The sequence below is a fragment of the Pimephales promelas genome, chromosome 4, assembly GCF_988280905.1.
Source record: "Pimephales promelas chromosome 4, fPimPro1.hap1.1, whole genome shotgun sequence".
Taxonomy (NCBI): Eukaryota; Metazoa; Chordata; class Actinopteri; order Cypriniformes; family Leuciscidae; genus Pimephales; species Pimephales promelas.
Window position 1 is genome coordinate 18,609,803 of NC_142772.1, and position 20,752 is coordinate 18,630,554.

Here is a 20,752-nt window from a genome sequence, read left to right on the forward strand (position 1 = left end):
TTATTTTGTGATTAAAGAAAAGCAAGTGCCGCTTACCTTGTTGTTCTGCATATCTTTATTTGCTCCGTTCTTAAGCAACACCATCGCCGCCTCTACGTTGTTCACAGCTGCTGCCCAGTGAAGAGCAGATTTACCTGCAGCACAAACAGAAAGTGCTTTAGCGTGTGGAAAACAACATACAATAGTGATAAATCTGACATCATCTTTTTCCATATTTTAGAATAATGGTTGAGTCATCAAAATGAATAGACAAAACAAAAAACTTAACTTAATTAATTAAAGTTTGGGGTTGGTAAAAAAAAATGTTTTTACTCTCTTGTTGCCACCAAGGCTGCATTTATTGATCAAAAATACAGTAAAAGCAGTAATATTGTCAAATATTACTACAATTTAAAATGATTTTCTTTTTTATTTAAATACATTTTAACTTGTAATTTATTCCTATGATGGCAATACTGAATTTTCAGCAGTGTTACTCCAGTCTTCAGTGTCACATGGTCCTTCAGAAATCATTCTAATATGCTAATTTGCTGCTCAATAAACATTTCTTATTATTATCAATGTTGAAAACAGTTATGCTTTTTAAATATTTTTTGTGGAACCCATGATTGATTTTTTTTTTTAGGATTCTTTAAAATATAGAAAGAATTTATATATATATATATATGTGTGTGATGTGATGCGATCTGGGAAAACTCACCACAAGGTGAATAAAAGCCCTATCCACAAGTTTCCTACGCCCCATGAGACCTTGCGTCAAAAGTGGGCGCGGCTTCCGGTTTGAAGTAAACAAAGCGCTACTTGACATGCTTGACACTCGTTCATTCAACAGTTGACGGTCATTCAAGTTATAGCGATCCAAACTAGCTAACGATGTGGGAACACAACCTCAACGAAATTCAAAAGGGTGAAATAACAGTACCTTTACCCTCCGCAGTAGTTGATTGGGAGTATTATAATAACATTATTAATAATCAATACTCATCAAGGCATGGTGACAGACAGTTGTGCGAGCTGGCAAACAATTAAAATAAAAAACACACACTTAGTCATTGTGCTTTGGAGTTTATTCAAAATTATAAATGAATGTGCTACTTGAATACATTAACTGGCACATTTGGTATTCTGTCAACACAGGCTTTGATCCTGAGTTTAGGTGTAACATCAGCCAATAGCGAACAGCCAATCACATGCTGATAGAGTTTATAGAATATTAAGAATTTGAACAAATGTACACAGGAAGATTCGTTGTCTTTTGGGAGGTGATGGAAACTACAGTCGTTGGTAGGATCACTGTGATTTCGTTTTCAGCTTATGTTCAAAACAATCACGTTTAAGCCACTGAATTAGTTTAATCCGGTTATACATACAACCGCGAACAGCACATGTTGTCCCTGAGCTCCGTAACGACATCTCTCATAAAGATTGGCGTCTTTAAATAGTAAAATAATTCTCAGAAAAACAGCTAGCCTCTTCGCTAACTAGCACACAAAATACCATTGGAATGCTACTTCCGCCGCCTCACCGGAAGTTTCACCCACTTTATTTTTTACATGAGCGCCCCTCAGAAACTTGTGGATAAAAGCTGGGTTCATGCCCTTTCCAAATCTGTTTTTATTTCTTTTATTGTTTTTCTGTAACAAAAGTTATGGTTATTTGAAGTTGGCTGATCGCTATAATTTTCAGAAACGGAATTTTGAGAAAAAACAGTTTAATTAACGGTCACGTCCTGTTAGCGGGACAACTGGCACTCTTTATTAATTGCCTTTATTTTCATATTACATATTTTAGTAATCATCATAGATTAGGTATCATTCAAAAGCTTACGAACTCAACATTCATCCTGTGAAAACCATTTTGAAATTGGACGATTGAGAGGTGAGCAAGGTCTTTTAAGCAAGCAGCTTCAGACTTTGTTGTTCTCTTATGCTCCGCATCACACCACATGATAACACTGGATAAAAATAAATTTAAAAAAAACTTGCGTGCTGTTGTAGTTCACCTAGGACTGGACTTTATTCTGTTATGTGGTTAATTTTGATAGGTGAACTGTCTTTATAGTGTTAAGAGAAGGAGAGCTAAATGGGATAAATTTTTACCTGGGCTGTTTTAATTAAGTAATAATAATCTTGTACATCAATTATTATTAATAATGTATGTATTTATTTATTTATACAATTTTTCTTTGTCAGCAAAACTATTTACAAGCATTTCAAAAAATAACCTTTAGATCAGATAATTAAGAAAGATGTTTAAGACAAATGAATGAATTAAGTAAGGCAGGCTAATAGTCATACCAAAATCATCAATAGCATTGACATCAGCATGGCAGTTGATGAGTTCCTCCACCATGCCCTCGACCGCCAGTCTTGCTGCCAGTATCAGAGGTGTGGTGCCATCATGCATGCGGGCATCTAAGTCTGTGGCACGGTTCCGTATCAAAATCTGCAAAAGGGACGAAGGTTAACATTTTTAGGAATCATCAGTCGATGGAAATCCAGAAATCTTAAACCTCCGTGATGTATGCAGTAGGGCTGGGTATTGAGACAAATTTCGCAATTCGATTCGATTTGGATTACGATTCCATTCAATATCGATTATTTTGGATATCAGTTACAATAAATGGCAATTTTTCTCAAGGGAATCAAATCTCTTAAACGCTGTAAACTATGGTCTATGTCTAGTTGTAGCCTACTAGACTTCATTAGCCTAATATGAAGGTAATAATTAACTGTTTTGTAGCTATACAGACACTTAAATTACACTTTTATTTATTTTTATAATAAGAATATAAAAAATGTAAACATTTAAATGGTGGCTGTCATAAAAACTTGCCAGATTTATTCAAATATGCATTAAATATTGAAGAACACTAACGAGTGTGGACTAATGAGTTTATGTGGAGTTTTCTGAGGTAAATATGACGATACATGCATTGATTACAAGCTGTTTAATTGACGTCTTTGCACGGTTGAAACGCTGATTGAGGGAATCAATGTGACATGATAGGGATTTACATAAGTTGTACTCTATCTTTTAACACACTTTCAGATGCTCATTCATGTTTATTTCGCGCTGTGACTGGTATTATTAAGCCGGAAGAGAGATCAGCGCTGCTGCTTCTCTAGAGCTGCGCCAGAGCGATCTCACGCCACAGCGTCAAAACGGCAAAACGCAATTTATGTTTTTGAATTTCTAAAGAAAATGGACGTAATTTGAAAATTGAGACTTTGTTTCATATCAATAGAAACAAAGGACAAAGATTATTGCGATTTGTTGGATGCGCGCAGCCGCGATACAATGTCTCATTCATTCAAATGAAACAGGATGACTAATCGATTCTTGAGATTTAAGAATCGATATCGGTTTGTAAAAATGAGAATCGATTAATATCGAGAAATCGATATTTATTACCCAACCCTAGTATGCAATATCCCTTTATGCAGTCCTGGTTCACATACCTGGAAGACTCCTTGTGCATCTGCAGCCACAGCAGCATGTAATGGAGTCCGTCCCATATTGTCCTGGATGTTGGCATCTGCACTGGCCTCCAGGAGCCTTTTGGCAGCATCCGAGCGGGCATAGCGGGCGGCCAGGTGTAAAGCCGTCTCCCCCGTGCGGTCTGTCTGGTTGTGAAGGTTGGCACCTTGGTAGATGAAGTCATTGATGACGTTTGCTGAAGCATCCTCCTCTTCCTCGCTGTTCCCTGTTTCTAGCCCTCCTCCACTACAAGATGCGATCATAAGAGGAGTAAAGCCATCTAGAGAGGAAAAAGAGAGTGAAGATCCATCCGTTACCTTTCCATTTATTTATGCAGCTGATTCAACTCCATTGAAGGGCCAAAAACTTTCCTTTGAGTAGGACTAGTTTGACGGCAATCTAAAGAAAGGTTTTCCTTAAAGCAACGGCAAAGAAACAAACAAATCGAAGTAGGATCACCCCAGATCGCTTCGATAACGGATTGTAATCAAGCGTGGCGGTTTGGTAAATCTCAGGGATGCGGGCCACACTTTGAAATTTCAACCGCTGGTAAAACTGAGTTTTATCACCTCTGAAAAGCTGCTTTCTTTTCTGACTTCGACAGGGGCTTCACGGCTTCAAAAGAATAGCTATTCCCAAATCAGGCCTGATTTGGTCGATTTAAAAACATCAATCCACACAAAGAGGGAAAAAGGGAAAAAAAAGCTTGCAAAGAGATACCAAAAGAATGTTGCCTTTGACTATCTTAAAGTGTTGTCAGGGGTATATTATGGTGCTTATAGAAAGAGAAAAGCATTTCATAAAGAGTTTTAATTAGCGAAACACATGTAAGCAGAATATCACAGGATGAATCGTTAAGACTGGTAAAAACGTGCTCAGTCCCCCGGGGTTTACATCTTTCAGTCAGAGCCTTTGAAGTGGATTCCTTTTCCCACAGGACCCTGAGCATTAACTCCTACTTAGAGCTCAATTCAGTTCCTCATCCCAGCACTCGACAGCGTGCGCACACACTATGCTCAAACCGAGGAACAGGTGTAATCCACAATCTAGAATTTTAAGCAGGTTGAGTTCTCATAAAAAAAATTGAATGACTATCTCCTGCATAGATGTGATTGTTATCTGATTACATGTCAATGAGGCCACGTTTTATCTAAATAATATGTTTGTGTGTATGTGGTCACACTTTAAATTATGGTCCAGTTCTCACTATTAACTAACTATTAACTATGACTTTTGCCTCAGTAAACTCCTAATTACTGTTTTTGAATAGTTAGTAAGGTAGTTGTTTTGTTAAGTTTTATGTAGGATTAAAAGATGTAGATTATAATCATGGAGAATAAGCCATTAATTTGTGCTTTTGTACTAATAAACAGCCAATATCCTAGTGCTATGCATGCTAAGCAACTAGTCAATAGTGAAAATTGGACCATAACCTGAAGTGTTATGGTATGTATCTATATATATATATATATATATATATATATATATATGAAGAGTTCAGATGCAAAAGCCTCTAAGTGCCATTTGAAATTTTCTTCTAGAATGATCATTTTTATCAAGCTAGTATATTTAAGTTCATTAATTTCTCTTAATCTTCATTCCCATTTAAGAGAAATTAATGAACTTAAATATACTAGCTTGATAAAAATGATCATTCTAGAAGAAAATTTCAAATGGCACTTAGAGGCTTTTGCATCTGAACTCTTCATATATATATATATATATATATATATATATACTGTATATGTAGTATGCATGTGGATTTATATGTTAACATATTATAATCAAATTGTTTATTAATAAATGTTATAGAAAGATACAATTTAAAAGTGGTATTTAAATTTGAATGAATTAATAACATTTTATTATAGAAACATAAAAAAATATCTAATTAAATTCACATTATAATTACTGTTCTCTTGTTATTGAACCAGCAATGGGGATTTTTAAATATATTTGTAATTATACAACAATGCCTAACCTGGTCCACGGGCATTGACGTCCATGCAGTCGCTTTCGATCTCGCCCTGAGGGGGTGTGGGAGCGATGGATGGGATTCGCAGATCGGCTGCGTCCAAGTGCTGCTGCGTCCACTGCCGGTGATCTTGCTGATCATCTAAATCAAGAATCGCCTGCTCCTCAGACTAAAAAAAAAAAATGAAAGTTTAATTAATTGCATTAATTAACACAAGAATATTCATTGTAAGAGGCTTTTTTTAATTCACTTCTATGTAAATGTTAGAGCTTTCTGTTATTCTGCTCACCCTGAAGCGTTTGGTGTCTGATGGTTCCTCCTCTCCCCATTCATTCTGGTTGTCATCCATTAATGAAATGTCTGAACAGTTCTTAAGTGGCCTGTTTTCAGAAAAAGAACCCATTAGATATGCTGAAATAACTGCTGTCACTGACTATCAGCCTCCCCTTTCTTCCTAAAACTAGTCAATTAAATTTAAGTCAACAAATGATCATAACTTCAAATGAAAAAGTTGTCCTCCGTCATATTTCGTCCCTTCAAACTTGATATCGGAAGATGACGCGGCGAACCCACCTCAGACCAACAGAGTCTTCGCCGACTGGCTCCCTCCTCTTCTTCTTGCTGGGCTCGCTAGTCTTGAATCCCTCCGGAAACCAAAGTTGACCATGTTCACGGCGGCGTTTGCGGGAAGCGACCATTCCCACGCCGATAAAGGCCAGCAGTGCCAGTCCTGCCAGAACCACGTAGACCGGATAGAGCTCTATGGTCGAGGGTCCATCAATCTTACCTGCCACAGGAAGCACGGTTGATAAGTCAGACCCACAAAAGGGACACGAATATGTTCCTCACGAATTGCTGGAGATGGACGGACAAACTAGAGCGAGGCACGCGTTCGTGTTAATCAGAATTGCTAACCGCTTCTCATCAAAAAGAAGGAGCTGGCAAATAAGAAAAGGAGGAGGATAGAAAAAAGAGAAAAGAGAGAACACCTCCTCTCCCCTTTCTCAGCCCAGGGTACCAGGAGACAACTTTACCCGTTCTTCTTTAAGGGAAAAAAAAGGGAGGGATTAATGAACTTCAAATTACCGCGCACACTTTAAGCTGTAAAGACGAAGGATTTATTAGGATTTTCGAGATAACAAAGACTCCCAACTTCTAGCACACTCCCGATCAATTTTTCTCCTCTCTTTTTTCAAGCTCTCTCCACTAACGATTTTGAAATGATAAACTCTGCTCACCTCAACCCTTGGAGATGCATTAAGTCTGATGCATCCAACAAGGTTAAGGTTGCAGCAGCCCCCCCATCATTTTAGATTCGTGCCATGTATGGGTGATATGCATGTGTCTTGTTAGGCCAAATGAGTTGACATGATTTGCATCAATTAGCTATTTTGGGTGCCTGGAGCCAGTGGATCTGCCCTCAGACTGCCGCATTGATTGCTTAGTCTGTCTAATGCACAAAGAACATTTGCTTCATTGTTATAAGGAGGAAACGCACAAACTTCAAAGTGATCCCTGTAATCCGCGGTAGGAGGCGGTGGGGTTAAAGGTTGGGAAGGGGGGTTGCTATTGAATACATGCAGTAAGATGTGAGGCCTAGTCTTGATTAAGGGCATTATGGGAAGACGTGAGGCACACGACAATCCTCGTGCCAAACACTCACTTGTGACGGCCTCGATGACGTAAGGCATATTCAGATTGCCGCTGGAGGCCAGGGCTCCGAGGAAAGCAGCCACATCGTTTGCATTCTGGAAGCACTCGGAGCTTTGCTGGTAGCACTGCCGGTTGTCGATCTCCAAGTATACCACCGAGCTGATGGAAATCAAAAGCATGACTTTTATTGATTTGTATTACAACATATTTTTTAAAGCAGATGAGGGCTCAGTTGTAGCATACGCACCCTTTGATCTGCATCTCATCCAGCTCTCTGCGTTTTCTCCCTCCTTCCACGACTATATTGTAAATGCCGCTTTTTAGCGAGCTCATGACGTTGCTAGAAGCACCGTTCCAGCCATCTAGTGATCGTTTGATGTTGTGCTTCCTCAGCTCCTGCTCGTTGCCGTAATACGGGTAGATCATTTGCTCTCCCTTGCTGTCGCGCCGGAAAACGACGTTGGTGTGGAGCACTCTGCTGAGCTCTCGCAGAAATCCGAAGGAGTTGTTTCGGAGCTGCTCGGGCATAATGTGGACCACCACAACCAGGAGTCCAGCAGCTAACTTTTCTGGGATGTTGTTGGCACAGTCCAGCCCGTCCCATTCGCACTCTGCATTATTGCAGCCCTGGTCACAGTGGCCATCTGAATAGTGGTCTTTGCAATACTGGTCGTAGAGTGGACTATGAGAGAGGAGAGCAGAGTTTAGAAATGGCATGGAAAACAGATAAAAAGCTTCTAATTCTGCCTTTTACAAAGTTTCTAGATGGCCATTTATGGCCAGTGTTGGGTAAGTTACTCTAAAAAAGTAATTAATTACTAGTTACTAATTACCTCTTCAACAGATTACTGTACTAATTACTCTCTCTAAAAAGTATTTAATTACTTTTAATTGCTAATTACTTTCAAAATCCCTTATCAATCTCAACCAGCTGAATAATTTAAGGATAGACATGAATCTGTTTTAATTCTTTCAAATAAATCCTATAAAATTGCATGAATTATCTCTAAACTGACCAAGGTGAAGGTTACATTATAAAAACATACTTTAACATCAGACAATACATTCTGATGTTGAACCCACAATTGTTTTATGTCAGATCTCATGACATTTCAAAAAAGACCACAAAAAGACCACAAAGCCATAGGCTCATAGGGAAAAGACCACAAAGCCATAGGCTCTAATTTGATGATAATCTTTTTTTTTTTTTTTACACATTTTAATAGCCATTTTAAAAAAAACACTGGCCAAGACTGGATTTTTAAAATAATTGAATAAAAATTTAAGCTTAGAAAATAAAAATAATTGAATAGAAAATTCTAACTGAAAAATATTTTCATAGCTGAGCTTCGCTAGAAAAAAATCCATGTTTTTTTTTTCCAGACCTGCATTTACAATTTTAAAACTCCCTGACAAATTCTCTTGCAGCATTATCCTTTTAGCTGGTTCAAACAAGAAACCCACTGAAACTTGTGTAAAAAAAAATGGTGTTACAAATTCTCAGATGGCACTCACTTGCACTGGCCCTCCAGCCTCTGGCAGTCAAATCCATCATAGAGGCATCCAGCGTTGTGACACTGTTCGTCACACTTCCCGTTATTAAAATAGCGCCAGCACTGCAGGGCAGCCGAGCAGTTCTGCCACGGGTCATTGAAGTTCAGTGAGCAGTCCCCTCCATCCCAATCGCAGGCGTAATTATTACATGCGCTGTCACAGATCTTATTGGCCTTCTTGTTTTCACACTCTGCTATCTCGCAGCTCGCCGTCACTTCTGGGGCAGGTGTGATGTCTCGACCAGATCCGCCTGGGAAGCTGTAGTCCAAGATGTGGCAGAAGAGGCCATTGAAGCCAGTGGGACAGATGCAGTGGTAGTATGGGGCCTCTGAGATGTACTCGCACGTGCCTCCGTTGTAGCAGGGATTGATGGTGCAGTGACCCTCGGTGGGATACTGGCACTCAGGACCGGTGAAGGCAGGGGTGCACAGACATTTGGGGCTCTTGTGACCAGAAACGCATGTACCGCCATTTTTGCAGTGGAGGCTCCCACAAGCATGAGCGTCGTACTCGCAGGTTGAGCCTGTAAAACCCTAAACGAGACGTACACAAGTTTTATGTTAGGTTACCATTTAAACGTTCTGATTTTTTAAGGAGTTTGTTTAATCAAATACAGTAAAAACAGTAATATTGTTAAATATTATTACAATTTAAAACAACTGTTTTCTACTTTTAAAATGTAATTTATCTTTTTAAGGGGAAAGATGAATTTCCAGCATCTTTATTGCCACAAAAAAGAAGGAATCATTCTAATATGCTGATTTGGTGCTCAAGGATCATTTATTATTATTATTATCAATGTTGAAAACTGTTGTGCTGCTTAATAGTTTTGTGGAAACTATGTACTACACTACTAAAAATTGAATTATCATTAAGTTTAAAAGGCATTTTTTTATAGTAAAGACTTTCCCTTTTTGTCAATTTAATGCATCCTTGCTCCATAAAAGTATTAATTTCTTTAAATAAATTAAAAAAAATGTACTGGCCCTTTTGAACGATAGTGTATGATTGTAGATAATGAAATTAACTTTGCCTTGAGTCTAAAATGGAAAAAGTAAAAAGAAAGTTAACTATTACATTTAATTCATTATTTTGTGCCACATTTATGTAAATGATGTGTATAGGATCTGCACAATTAGTTCATATCCAATGTAACGGACATGAAATAATAAGGCAGACGAGTTGAGAATAGGATCGAAATGACGCAAATCAGGTTCAAAGGACCATTGGCTAAATGTATCAGAGAATGTGACCAACCGGTGGACATTTGCAGATGAAGCCATAAGGAGTGTTGCTAGCCACAGCGCAGGTGCCTCCATTACGACAAGGTTTCCCCTTACAGCCATCGAACACTTTCTCACAGCGCTGACCTGTAGGGATACACAAACAAGGTTATTACACATTTTAAACACCAGGATCTCTCTAAATCAAAAAATAAATGGTCCACAATAACCTGTCCTGTACCTGTGTATCCTGTGCGACACTCGCAGCGGTAGTTGTTTGTGAGCTGGATGCAGCTGTGCGTGCCACTGGGGTCACAAGGGTTGGACAAGCATTCGTTGACGTCACCCTCACAGCGTTCCCCCACATATCCAGCCAGGCAGATGCAATGGTACCCGCCCACACGGTCCACACAGCGGCCCTGGTTAAAGCATTTGGGCTCGTGGGTGATGGGGTCGGTGAAGGGTGTGCAGTCGTCAATGTTGATCTCGCAGTGCACACCTGAGAGAGGAACGGAGGGCAAAGGTGTAATACAAGCTGCTCTAACACACTCCAGCAAAGATGTAAATATAGGCTCGGTTGCTCCTTGCTGTATACTGATATACGTATGTATCAGCTGTCCTCTAAGGCCGAATAACAGTCATTACTGACTGATTTGGAATACAGAGGCAGAGTGCAACAAAACAACTTTTTCTCCATAGGGACATGGAGATTACTATTATCTATATATAATCAACATTTTTAAAACTACAGGTCTATATTTATTCAGCGTTTGTATTCTGATTTTCATTCGCAATGCTTCAAGGGATTGTACTTTTGTGTTGTTCCAAGTTGGTTTCACTGTGATTCACCCTAGAGTTATATGTTAGAATAAATGTTAGCATGTTGCTAAGCAAACAATGTGATATTCTAAGCTTAAAAATAAAACCGTAAACTGAAAAAAAAAAAAATTAACTGATTTTAGAAAATTCAAAAATAATTATAGGTTTTTTATCTGTTGGAAAATTAAATTTAATGGAAAAAAAAAAACTATATATGAAGAGTTCAGATGCAAAAGCCTCTAAGTGCCATTTGAAATTTTCTTCTTTAATGATGATTTTTATCAAGCTTGTATATTTAAGTTCAGTGATTTCACTTAAATGGCAATGATAATTACCTATTAATTGTTATTTAAGTGAAATTACTGAACTTAAATATACAAGTTCGACAAAAATCATCATTAAAGAAGAAAATTTCAAATGGCATTTAGAGGCTTTTGCATCTGAACTCTTCATATATATATTTTACCATTTACCATTTACATAACTGTATATATATACAGTATATATATATATATATATATATAAAGTTTCATACATGTTATTTATAAATGTTTTTAGTATAATGTTAAAGAAATTAATTAAGTTTAAAAAACAAGATCTTTGTATATATTTATATATATATTAATATTGGAGTTTCAGACAAAGAGAAAGGACAATTAACTTCAATGCAACTGGGTAATAACACATTGTTTGAAATTTCTGCCCATTTTATGAAATAAAAGTCTATCATCTATGAAATGTAATTAAGCATGACTACATCAATCAAATAGAATCATATAAGCCTGCTGATAGCAGTTACGACCTAATTAATGAAGTATGGAATAGGCAAAAAGAGCAAAACAGAGGAAGTGATATCCGACCTTGTGTTCCCCGGGGACAGGAGCATTTGTAGGTATTGATCAGGTCGATGCATGTGCCCCCGTTCTGGCAGGGCTGAGACAGACACTCATTGATCTCGTCAGAGCAGTTCACTCCATGATAACCTGGCACGCACTTCAAGAAACCAGAGAAAGAGCGAGACGAATTAATGGCAAACATAAAACAAGCCTGTTTCTGTTTACTTGGCAGTTTCGTCCATCTTTGCCAAACAAGCAATTCTTTTACAAAGAAGGGCGATTTAGCGGGCATTAACCTAAAGTTTCTTCTTCTACATCCATTCCTCTCCCTAACCCGCAGATTTTCTTTACTTACTTCACAGGAATAGCCACCCAGGTAGTCGGTGCAGGTTGCTCCGTTCTGGCAAGGATTGGGAATGCATTCATCCACCTGCTCCTCACAGTAGCTGCCTGTGTATCCGGCCTGACAGTGACAGTAGTGTGTGTTTCCAGCATCCAGACACTGGCCAGAGTTACGACACAGCCGAACCACCTCTACACCTAAAAGTGGGAGAAGCAAACATCACAGCAGATTGGTTAAACGCTGAACAGCCTCACCAAAATGTGTGTTAAGTGGCAAAGATACTTTCTTTTATACAAACAAACCTACCTTGCTGTTTGGCGGCCACCTCGCAAGAAACGCTGGGGACGTCACAGTATAAACCAGTCCAGCCTGTCTGACACTGGCAGCTGTACCTAGTGCCGCTCTGTCTGCAGATACCTCCATTCTTACAGGGAGACGGCTTGCACCAGTTCACCAGCTCCTGAAAGACGACAAATCATCCAGTGTTTGCATTTTAACATTTTAATACGAGTTAAAATCTCTTTTATCCATCTTATTGTATTGTTAGTTCAAAAAAGTAGGACAATGTTGTCCTGAGGCACTTCACGGATGATGAGTTTGCCATTTTTGACACTATTCAACAGTTTTGGTCTCCAGTTTTGGTTTTCAATCAGATCAAGTGTTAACGTGTCCTATCAAACCAATCTAAATTATACGGGTTTGCCAATTCATTCCGATTGATGTCGTTACATGTGACTACACTACAGCTAGTGAAACACTGTTAAAGCAATGAATGTGAATACTAAACTTTTGTCCATATCTGTGATTTGTTACCTGGCAGTTGAGGCCATGGTATCCCTGAGGGCAGGTGCACTTGTATGTGCCATAGCTGTCCTGACAGGTGCCTCCATTCATGCAGGGTCTGGAGTCGCACTCGTTGATGTCATGCTGGCAGTAGTTACCAGTGAACCCAGCTGGGCACAGGCAAGTGAAGCTGTTGATGCCATCCACGCATGTGCCACCATTAAAACAAGAGCTGTTTGGAGGGAGGGTCATGATTATCATTCATATATATTACATTGATTTAACATCACTTAGTTTCTCAGGTAATTTATAATGGGTTGTGATGCAGTTCTGATCGCATCATCCTTTGTTCACCAAAGGGGGCGCTAATGAACAACAGAAGAAGTACAGGTACACTTTATCATGAGGCAGATCAGTTTTCTGACTTTAACAAACAGGTTTTGACAGTACAATGTACTGTACACTACCATTCAAAAGTTTGGGGTCCATTAGATTAGATTTTTGGATCAAATTCAAGATTTGATCAAAAATACCTCAAAGCCAGTAATATTGTGAAATTTAATATAACTTTTCTATTTTAATATATCTGAAAAATGTCATTTATTCGTGTAATTCAAAGCATCGTTACTCCAGTCTTAAGTGTCACATGATCCTTCAGAAATTATTCTAATATGCTGATTTGCTGCTCAACATTTCTTATTATTATCAATGTTTTAAACAGTTGTGCTGCTTAATATATCTCTGTAAAAAATGTTTACTTTACAAATAAATGTCTTTCCTGTCATTATTGATCAATTCAATGTCCTCGCTGAATAAAACATGAATTTCTTTTTAAAAAAAGTATAGTATTTATAAGCATTTTCCATTTGTGATACCGGCATGTTGGTCACAGTGGTCAGGTAATCTTCCATGTTGCAGTTTACAGTATATTTAGGGAACATTAGTGTCCTCTCCAATGAATTTACTATACATTTTGAATGAAACATCTTAGGTTTTTACATATTTTTAGAGTAAGTAGGATAAATACATCTTTAGTTAGTTATGTTCTCTTGTAGTCTCCCATGTTTTTCAGCCAGTTCTTGTTTTGTGAGTTGCCCAAGACATCACATTGACACCTACATTGTTGTGCAGAATGGCATACAGTGTTTGAATTTTAGATTGGCCAATTGTTCTTTGGTGTGCATCTACTACTGCTTTGTTGATATGATTCTAAGAGAGTGAAGATGGGTTTAACTTGTTGGCAGGTTGTAACAATTGTCTGTTGTAGCTCAAACATTGTTATGTTACTAGCAAAGGTCAGTATTCATCCTTGAAAACTTATACACATGCCACAAATAAGTGCAGCTGTTACCTCTCAGTACAGTCAGGTGTGTTGTTCTCACAGTGAATCCCACTAAATCCAGGTGGACAGGTACACGTGTAACTGTTCACACAATCAGTGCAATTCGCACCATTTTTACACGGGTTACTATCACATTCATTAATGTCCTCCTCGCATCTGCTGCCCCGGAAACCTGGTAGGCAGGTGCAAGTGAAGGCATTCACTGCATCTTTGCAGAAGCCACCATTACTGCAAGGGTCTAGAGAAAAAAATGAGGTTAGACGTCAAGTCAAGTCAAGTCACCTTTATTTATATAGAGCTTTTTATAATACATATTGTTTCAAAGCAGCTTTACAGTGAAAATAAGGCAACAAAGACTGTACAGAAGCTCTACAAGAGAGACATTGTCCAGTTTAAGTAAGTTCAGAATCAGCGTCGATTCATTTCCATATTAAAAGTCATTAGTTATTATTTTTTGGGCTATTTACACAACACCGTTTTCATCTGAAAACAGAAAACTTTGAATGCGTTATGGCCATTCATTTTCATGACAACGGACAACGCAAACTTTGAGACGATACCGATTATCATGTCCATGTAAACTTCAAAAACGTGAATAGAAAATGAAAGCGGTGATGGCATGCAAATGCGTATTACATGTTTAGTCTATAGGTATGCGCGTTTGAATGTGTATGCGCACTGGCGTGTAGTCTTTTTTTTTTTACAAATCGACATTGCCAATTACTTGTCTTGCATGCATAATAGCGTTTTTAGTTTTTTGCATTGATCCATTTTGTTAATGTTGTCATCTGTACAGAGGAAGAACAAAAACATTTATGTTTTTAGTACATCGTTGTGGTGTAAATGTACCCTTAGTTCATTTATCTGAACAGCAGCTCTGGAGAAAACCGTCATGTCATTGTCCAGCTCAGTTCAGTTTTTCAATTTTTCTCCATATAATGGACTTTAATGGTTCAAACGGACCAAGGCCCAAAAGACAGTTTCAGTGCAAACTGTTCAAAGGGCTTTAAACGATTTCAGACGATGAATAAGGGTCTTATCAAGCGAAACGATCGCTCATTTAAAAAAAAAAATAACAAAGTTTAAGTTTTATAAGCTCAAATGGTCGCCTTGCTCTGTTTTGTGATGAGCGTTCGTGACTCTCCTGTTCGAACTCGTTCATCAAAATGAAAGAATCTTTTTACGTGTCATTTGGTTCATTCAACGAACGAAATGAACGAGTTGACTCAGGAAAAGATTCGTTTATTTTGATGAACATATTTTGATGACATAGCAAGGTGACCATTTGAGCTTATAAAAAAAATAAACTTTATTTGTTTTGTTTTTTTAAATGAACGATTGTTTCGCTTGATAAGACCCTTATTCATTGTCTGAAATCGTTTAAAGCCCTTTAAAGCTGCACTGAAAGCGTCTTTTGGGCCTTGAACCATTTGGTTCCCATTGAAGTCCATTATATGGAGAAAAATCCTGGAATGTTTTCATCAAAAACCTTAATTTCTTTTCGACTGAAGAGAGAATGACATGGATATCTTGGATGACATGGGGGTGAGTAAATTATAAAGTTTTTTTTTTTTAAAGTGAACTACTCCTTTTAGAATAATAAGTGTCCCCATGACATTATAAACTAGATCACGTGTCAAACTCCGTTCCTGAAGGGCCACTGCACTGCGAAATGTAGTCCCAACTAGCTCCAAAACACCTGAAGTTCTAGTAATCCTGAAGACCGTGATTACCTGATTCAGGTGTTTAACACTAGAACGGCCACAACGGTCATTTTGACCGTTTTGAATTTTATATCTACAATAACTTTGTTGAAAAAAATAACAAAATCCTGCTGGTACCTGACTTTTCCTAAAATTGTCTGTATTTTCATTTAAAATGCTTTTCATATAAATTAAGTTACGTAAACTTAAGGCAAAAAAAAAAAAAAAAAAAAAAATGAACATATCTACCTATTTCGGCCATAGATGGTCATATTGACCGCACTGAATTTTGCGGTATTTTTTTGTTAAATATCCCGCGGTTGATCGTGTTCTCTCTCAACTGTCAACAGAAAGGTCCGTCCGGTCACCTCTGTGGCAGTGTTTGCTATATAATAATTTCTACATTAGTTGTTGATCAGAAATAAGCAAATAAAACCGGACTACAGTTATCTATAATACTTACGTTATCTATAGGCTATATAGCCTATATTGCAAGGCTAAAATGTCTAAAATGAATGAGCGAATGAGGAGGAACATGGCCCTGGAGATGCTTCAGAACTTGACGAGTGATGATTCGGATGCAGAGGAACAATCGGAGGTGGAAAGTGACAGCGACGTTTCCTGGGTGCAAGTTAACATTTCCTCCTCATCAGAGAGTGATTCAGAGTAAGAGTCCACATCAAGGAAAAAAGAGACGGCTGCTATCATCAGACACGGCGGATCCAGATGTTCCATTCATGTCGGATGATCCTGGTGAGCTCCGCTGCCCTGTCCTGCGCTGTTTGTTTTGCTGCATGGGCTGTTCACTAGTTCTGCTAGTCCTATTTTTATTAGCCTATTGACCGCTTCGCAAATCGTCACTATCAAACATTTTCGTCATAGTTTTTGTCATTCAAAACTAGTTTTTATTTAGTTCTCGTCTTCTTTACGAAAATTATTCGTCAACACTGTTTTGAATCTAACGGTCAAAATGACCGTTTGTGACCGTTCTAGTAGTTTTGGAATTCTGGCACTTCTAGTGTTAATTAGTATTGGAGAAGTGGCCCTCCAGGAATCTGAGCTAGACACCCCTGCACTAGATCGAAATAAGGATGAAACAAGGCACTAACTGGGCTTGCAGTCGTCAATGTCCGTCTCACAGTTGCGGCCAGTGTAGCCAGATTTGCAACTGCATTTGTAGCTGCCAATAGAGTTTTGACAGATGGCGTCGTTTTGACAAGGGTTTTTGACACATTCGTTAATGTCCACCTCACACGTTTGGCCTACAAGAAGGAGAGCGCAAAATATGAATACAGTTATGCATAGTATTGATGCTAGGACAGAGTTTCCTGTTAGTGAAGTTTGTACCTTGCCATCCCTCAGGGCACACACAAGAGAAGCTCTCGTAGTCTTCAGACTCCTTGCATACACCTCCATTCTTACAAGGTTTAGGGCTGCACGGGGCCAACAGGGTCTCACAGTTCTCACCTGGAAATTAAAATATCAAAATACAAAGCATTATAAAACCTTCCTATGTTGTTTTTCAAAGCATAAATCTGTCTTTCAAGGTGTTTTCTTTTTGCATTTAGGAGGTGACGTTCTTCCGTTTAGGAGGCCTAAATTTAGAGAGTGACACTACGTTTCAGCACAGGTTCTGTCTCGACTCCTCTTTTCTCTGTTGGAGATTAGCCTGTCAGTCCTAGCAAAGCAAAGCACATTTGGCCTATCTGTTTCCACGACGGCCGGACCCTGCAGGAAGCCAGCAGGTTTTCCTGCCATTGTCTGGCCATTTGCGTTTCTGTGAGAGAGGAAGTAGGGCAAACAGGAAACTTGACAGGCTACTGTTCCCACCCTGGTACGAACAGATTCTTGTTATTCTTGATATGATGCTGTGTGGATTTTTCCAAAAAAGAAACTCACTGGGAATTAATATAATTTCTGTTCCAGAGGCAGAACATCATTTTCTGTTTTGTCAAATAACACAGAGAGAGGAAAGAATGTATCATCTGCTGAAATCACATTTTCCTGTATTGTCAACAGAGATACTTGTAAGGCTCATTGAGGGGCCATTGTCAACAAACAAGGACTAGAGCGATGGGGGGTGAAAAACAGTTTTATTGTTCCTGACATTGAAATTGTATCTTCACAAGCTACAAACTACACATCAGTTAAAGATAAGTATAGTATAACAAACAAAAAGTTATTGGTGAACTTTTTAGTTTTCCACACTTTTAATTAATTAATAACTCTTTTTTTTATGAAAAATTGTTTGTTTTTTAGCTTTAAAGTCTTAAAAGGTTTATTTAAATGTATTAAAATGTATGTTCACCTCAAGAAAATGGATTACAAATATGTATGAATCATCTTGCACACTTTTTGTTTCATAAAATATTTTTATAATCTTCTAAAATATCCCCTTCTCAATAGCAAATCACTGATCACAGCTGGGTCTTAAACTAAAGGCTATTGGCTGTTAAAGTAAAAGAAGTAAATAGCCCACTCAAACTTCCTGTTTCAAAAGGAAATACATCAACACAGGAAAAAAAGCTAATTGTTATCATGGGGGATCAAGATCAAGATATCATGGGGGTTTTAAGGGGCAATATCTTTTTAAATATATAACCAGATATTTTTTTTTTTGATGTTTCAATTTATTTTATTATTTTTTCAATATTTGTCAGTACTTTAAAAAACAATATAAATCAGTGATTTTGATGTAAAATATTTATTTGCATCCCCCAGTACCCCCTGAGATTTGATGTTATATTTCAATAATTAAACAATACATTTGCATGTTCTCTAATGTGGGGTCACATGACATACAGTTAAACTAAAAAGTATTTGTTTATATCATATTTTATTTTATTTTTTATTTTGTTTAAATATATTATATAATATATAAATATAATGTTTTATTATTATATTATTATATAATAAATAAATATAATATTTTATTTTATTTTGTTTAAATATATATATATATATATATATATATATTCATTAAACATTTTTATTAAAACGTAATTAATAATTAGTTAATTATTAATTAACTTAATTAATTGTTCATTTTTAATCAACATCTGAACTCCCAGGGGTTCACAAAAACAGTTTAGAGTTTAAACAGCTAAACAGCCTGAGAAAATGATCAAGATAAAACTAAACTCATACCAGTGTAAGGCAGCAAACAGTTGCATTTATATCCGGCCACGTCATCAATACAGGTCCCTTGATTCAAGCAAGGGTTGGAGGCGCATTCATTGATATTAGTTTGGCAGTTGGGACCTATAATCAAATGTTAGAAAGAGTTTGATATGGGGGTCAAAGGGCATCCGACATAGTTACAGTACATTAGCAGAATGAATGATACGAACCACTGAAGCCGGCACGGCATGAGCAGACGTAGCCACTGGTCATGTCCTTACAGGTGCCTCCATTCATACAGGGGTTGGACTCGCACTCATTGTTGTTGATGTCACAGTTGGCACCACTCCATCCCGAGTCACAAATACAGTTATATCTGTAAGAAACAAGATCTGAATTTTACATTTGGCTATTTTTTTGTTACAGATCTGGACCAGTTATCTTTCACTGCTGATTTTTTTATTTTTTTTTTCAAATGCTTGAAAAACAAATATCTTTGTTTTTTTAGCAGGGTTTGACCCAGTAAGCCATCTTGGTCATAATGCAAAAACAACTGGTATGTCTTGGTTTTTCAGGCAAGGTTGTGAGACGTTGTTTAGTAGGGGTAATAAAAACCTATGATTTGTGCAACTTTTAGCTGCTTATACATGATTTGATATACTACCTTTCAAAGGTTTGGGGTCAGTAAAATGTTTAACATTTTTGAAAGAAGTCTCTTATCCTCAACAAGACCAAAACGATCAAAACGTATTCGATCAAAAATACAGCAAAACATTAATATTGTCAAAATGAATCCCAATTTAAAACAACTGTATTCTATTTTAATATATTTTAAAATGTAATTTATTCCTGTGATGTCAAGCTGAATTTTTAGCATCATTACTCAGTGTCACATGACCCTTCAGAAATGCTGTTCGGGAATCAAAAACATAATTTATTCAAATTCTTTTGTAACATTATAACTACACATTATACTATAACTTTTGATCAATTGAATGCATCCTTCCTGAATAAAAGTAAACATTTCTTTCTAAAAATATTACTGACACAAAACGTTTGAATGGTACAGTATGTAAATAATACAAACCCATTGACTTTGTCTTCACAGTGTCCATGGATACAGGGGTTGCTAAGGCATTCGTTGAGCTGTGATTGGCAGGTAGTGTCGTGATACCCCTCTCTGCACAGACATTTGAAGCCATTGACTCCATCAATACAGGTTCCACCATTGTGACAGGGGTTGATGGCACATTCATCAATATTGATGTTACACATTTTCCCTACAAAAAAAAAGAAAGAATTGTGAAAATGGTTAGTGTCACATGTCATTTGGTCGTCAAAATAACTTCTGAATCGACAGCATTCATTAGGCCATTCCTTGTTTCTCTTGAAATCCTAGGCTTAAGGTCTAGCTTTTAGACTCCACTTCAGGCAGCACCACTATTCACCGAACGCAATGCCCAGCATAAAGGCAGAGGTTTCATTTGTCACTTGTCTTTAAAGCAATGGCCAACTTCCCCCTTTTAAAAGATCGACTTTCACAAATCTTTTGCAAGTCTTTTCTCCTTTCAAACTCCCAGATGTCCTGGAGATCTCTGGCTGAATGGGGGAGCGGGCTGGCTTGCGTGTTTGCTCGGCAGGCGGGGGATTGGGCGAGACTGTAAGCCAACACCGCGGCCCGGGCCGAGTGTCTGCTCGCTGGCCAGCTGTCTCTCCCCACCCTGCTTTGTTGCCTGTCTCACCTGTTGAACTCTTTGTTGACTCCCCATCTCTTCTACACTGATAAAGACCTGAGCTCAGTATACCACCTTGACTGCCTTTTCACCACATACTTTTCCAAAACTCAAAAAGACAGGGTGGAGTATGTTTCATTTAAGCACCAACTTAAAATAAAATAAAAATAATAGGAAGAATTTGATGT

General features: G+C 37.8%; 1 protein-coding gene across 1 annotated transcript in view; it reads right to left on the bottom strand.

Annotated features, from left to right (window-relative positions):
• The window catches only part of notch1b (notch receptor 1b), a 59,335-nt gene that overhangs the window by 2,533 nt on the left and 36,050 nt on the right, over positions 1-20,752 (bottom strand). The window contains exons 13-33 of the mRNA XM_039661785.2: positions 19,919-20,111; positions 19,062-19,207; positions 18,859-18,972; positions 17,059-17,178; positions 16,821-16,973; positions 14,018-14,246; positions 12,697-12,898; positions 12,190-12,343; positions 11,896-12,080; positions 11,565-11,697; positions 10,127-10,384; positions 9,920-10,032; positions 8,624-9,195; positions 7,356-7,790; positions 7,119-7,267; positions 6,029-6,242; positions 5,745-5,835; positions 5,462-5,624; positions 3,462-3,760; positions 2,298-2,445; positions 37-134 (exon numbers count right to left, since the gene is read on the bottom strand). Coding sequence (XP_039517719.2) covers positions 37-134; positions 2,298-2,445; positions 3,462-3,760; positions 5,462-5,624; positions 5,745-5,835; positions 6,029-6,242; positions 7,119-7,267; positions 7,356-7,790; positions 8,624-9,195; positions 9,920-10,032; positions 10,127-10,384; positions 11,565-11,697; positions 11,896-12,080; positions 12,190-12,343; positions 12,697-12,898; positions 14,018-14,246; positions 16,821-16,973; positions 17,059-17,178; positions 18,859-18,972; positions 19,062-19,207; positions 19,919-20,111 — 4,169 coding nt within the window. The remainder of the gene's footprint in view (positions 1-36; positions 135-2,297; positions 2,446-3,461; positions 3,761-5,461; positions 5,625-5,744; positions 5,836-6,028; positions 6,243-7,118; positions 7,268-7,355; positions 7,791-8,623; positions 9,196-9,919; positions 10,033-10,126; positions 10,385-11,564; positions 11,698-11,895; positions 12,081-12,189; positions 12,344-12,696; positions 12,899-14,017; positions 14,247-16,820; positions 16,974-17,058; positions 17,179-18,858; positions 18,973-19,061; positions 19,208-19,918; positions 20,112-20,752) is intronic.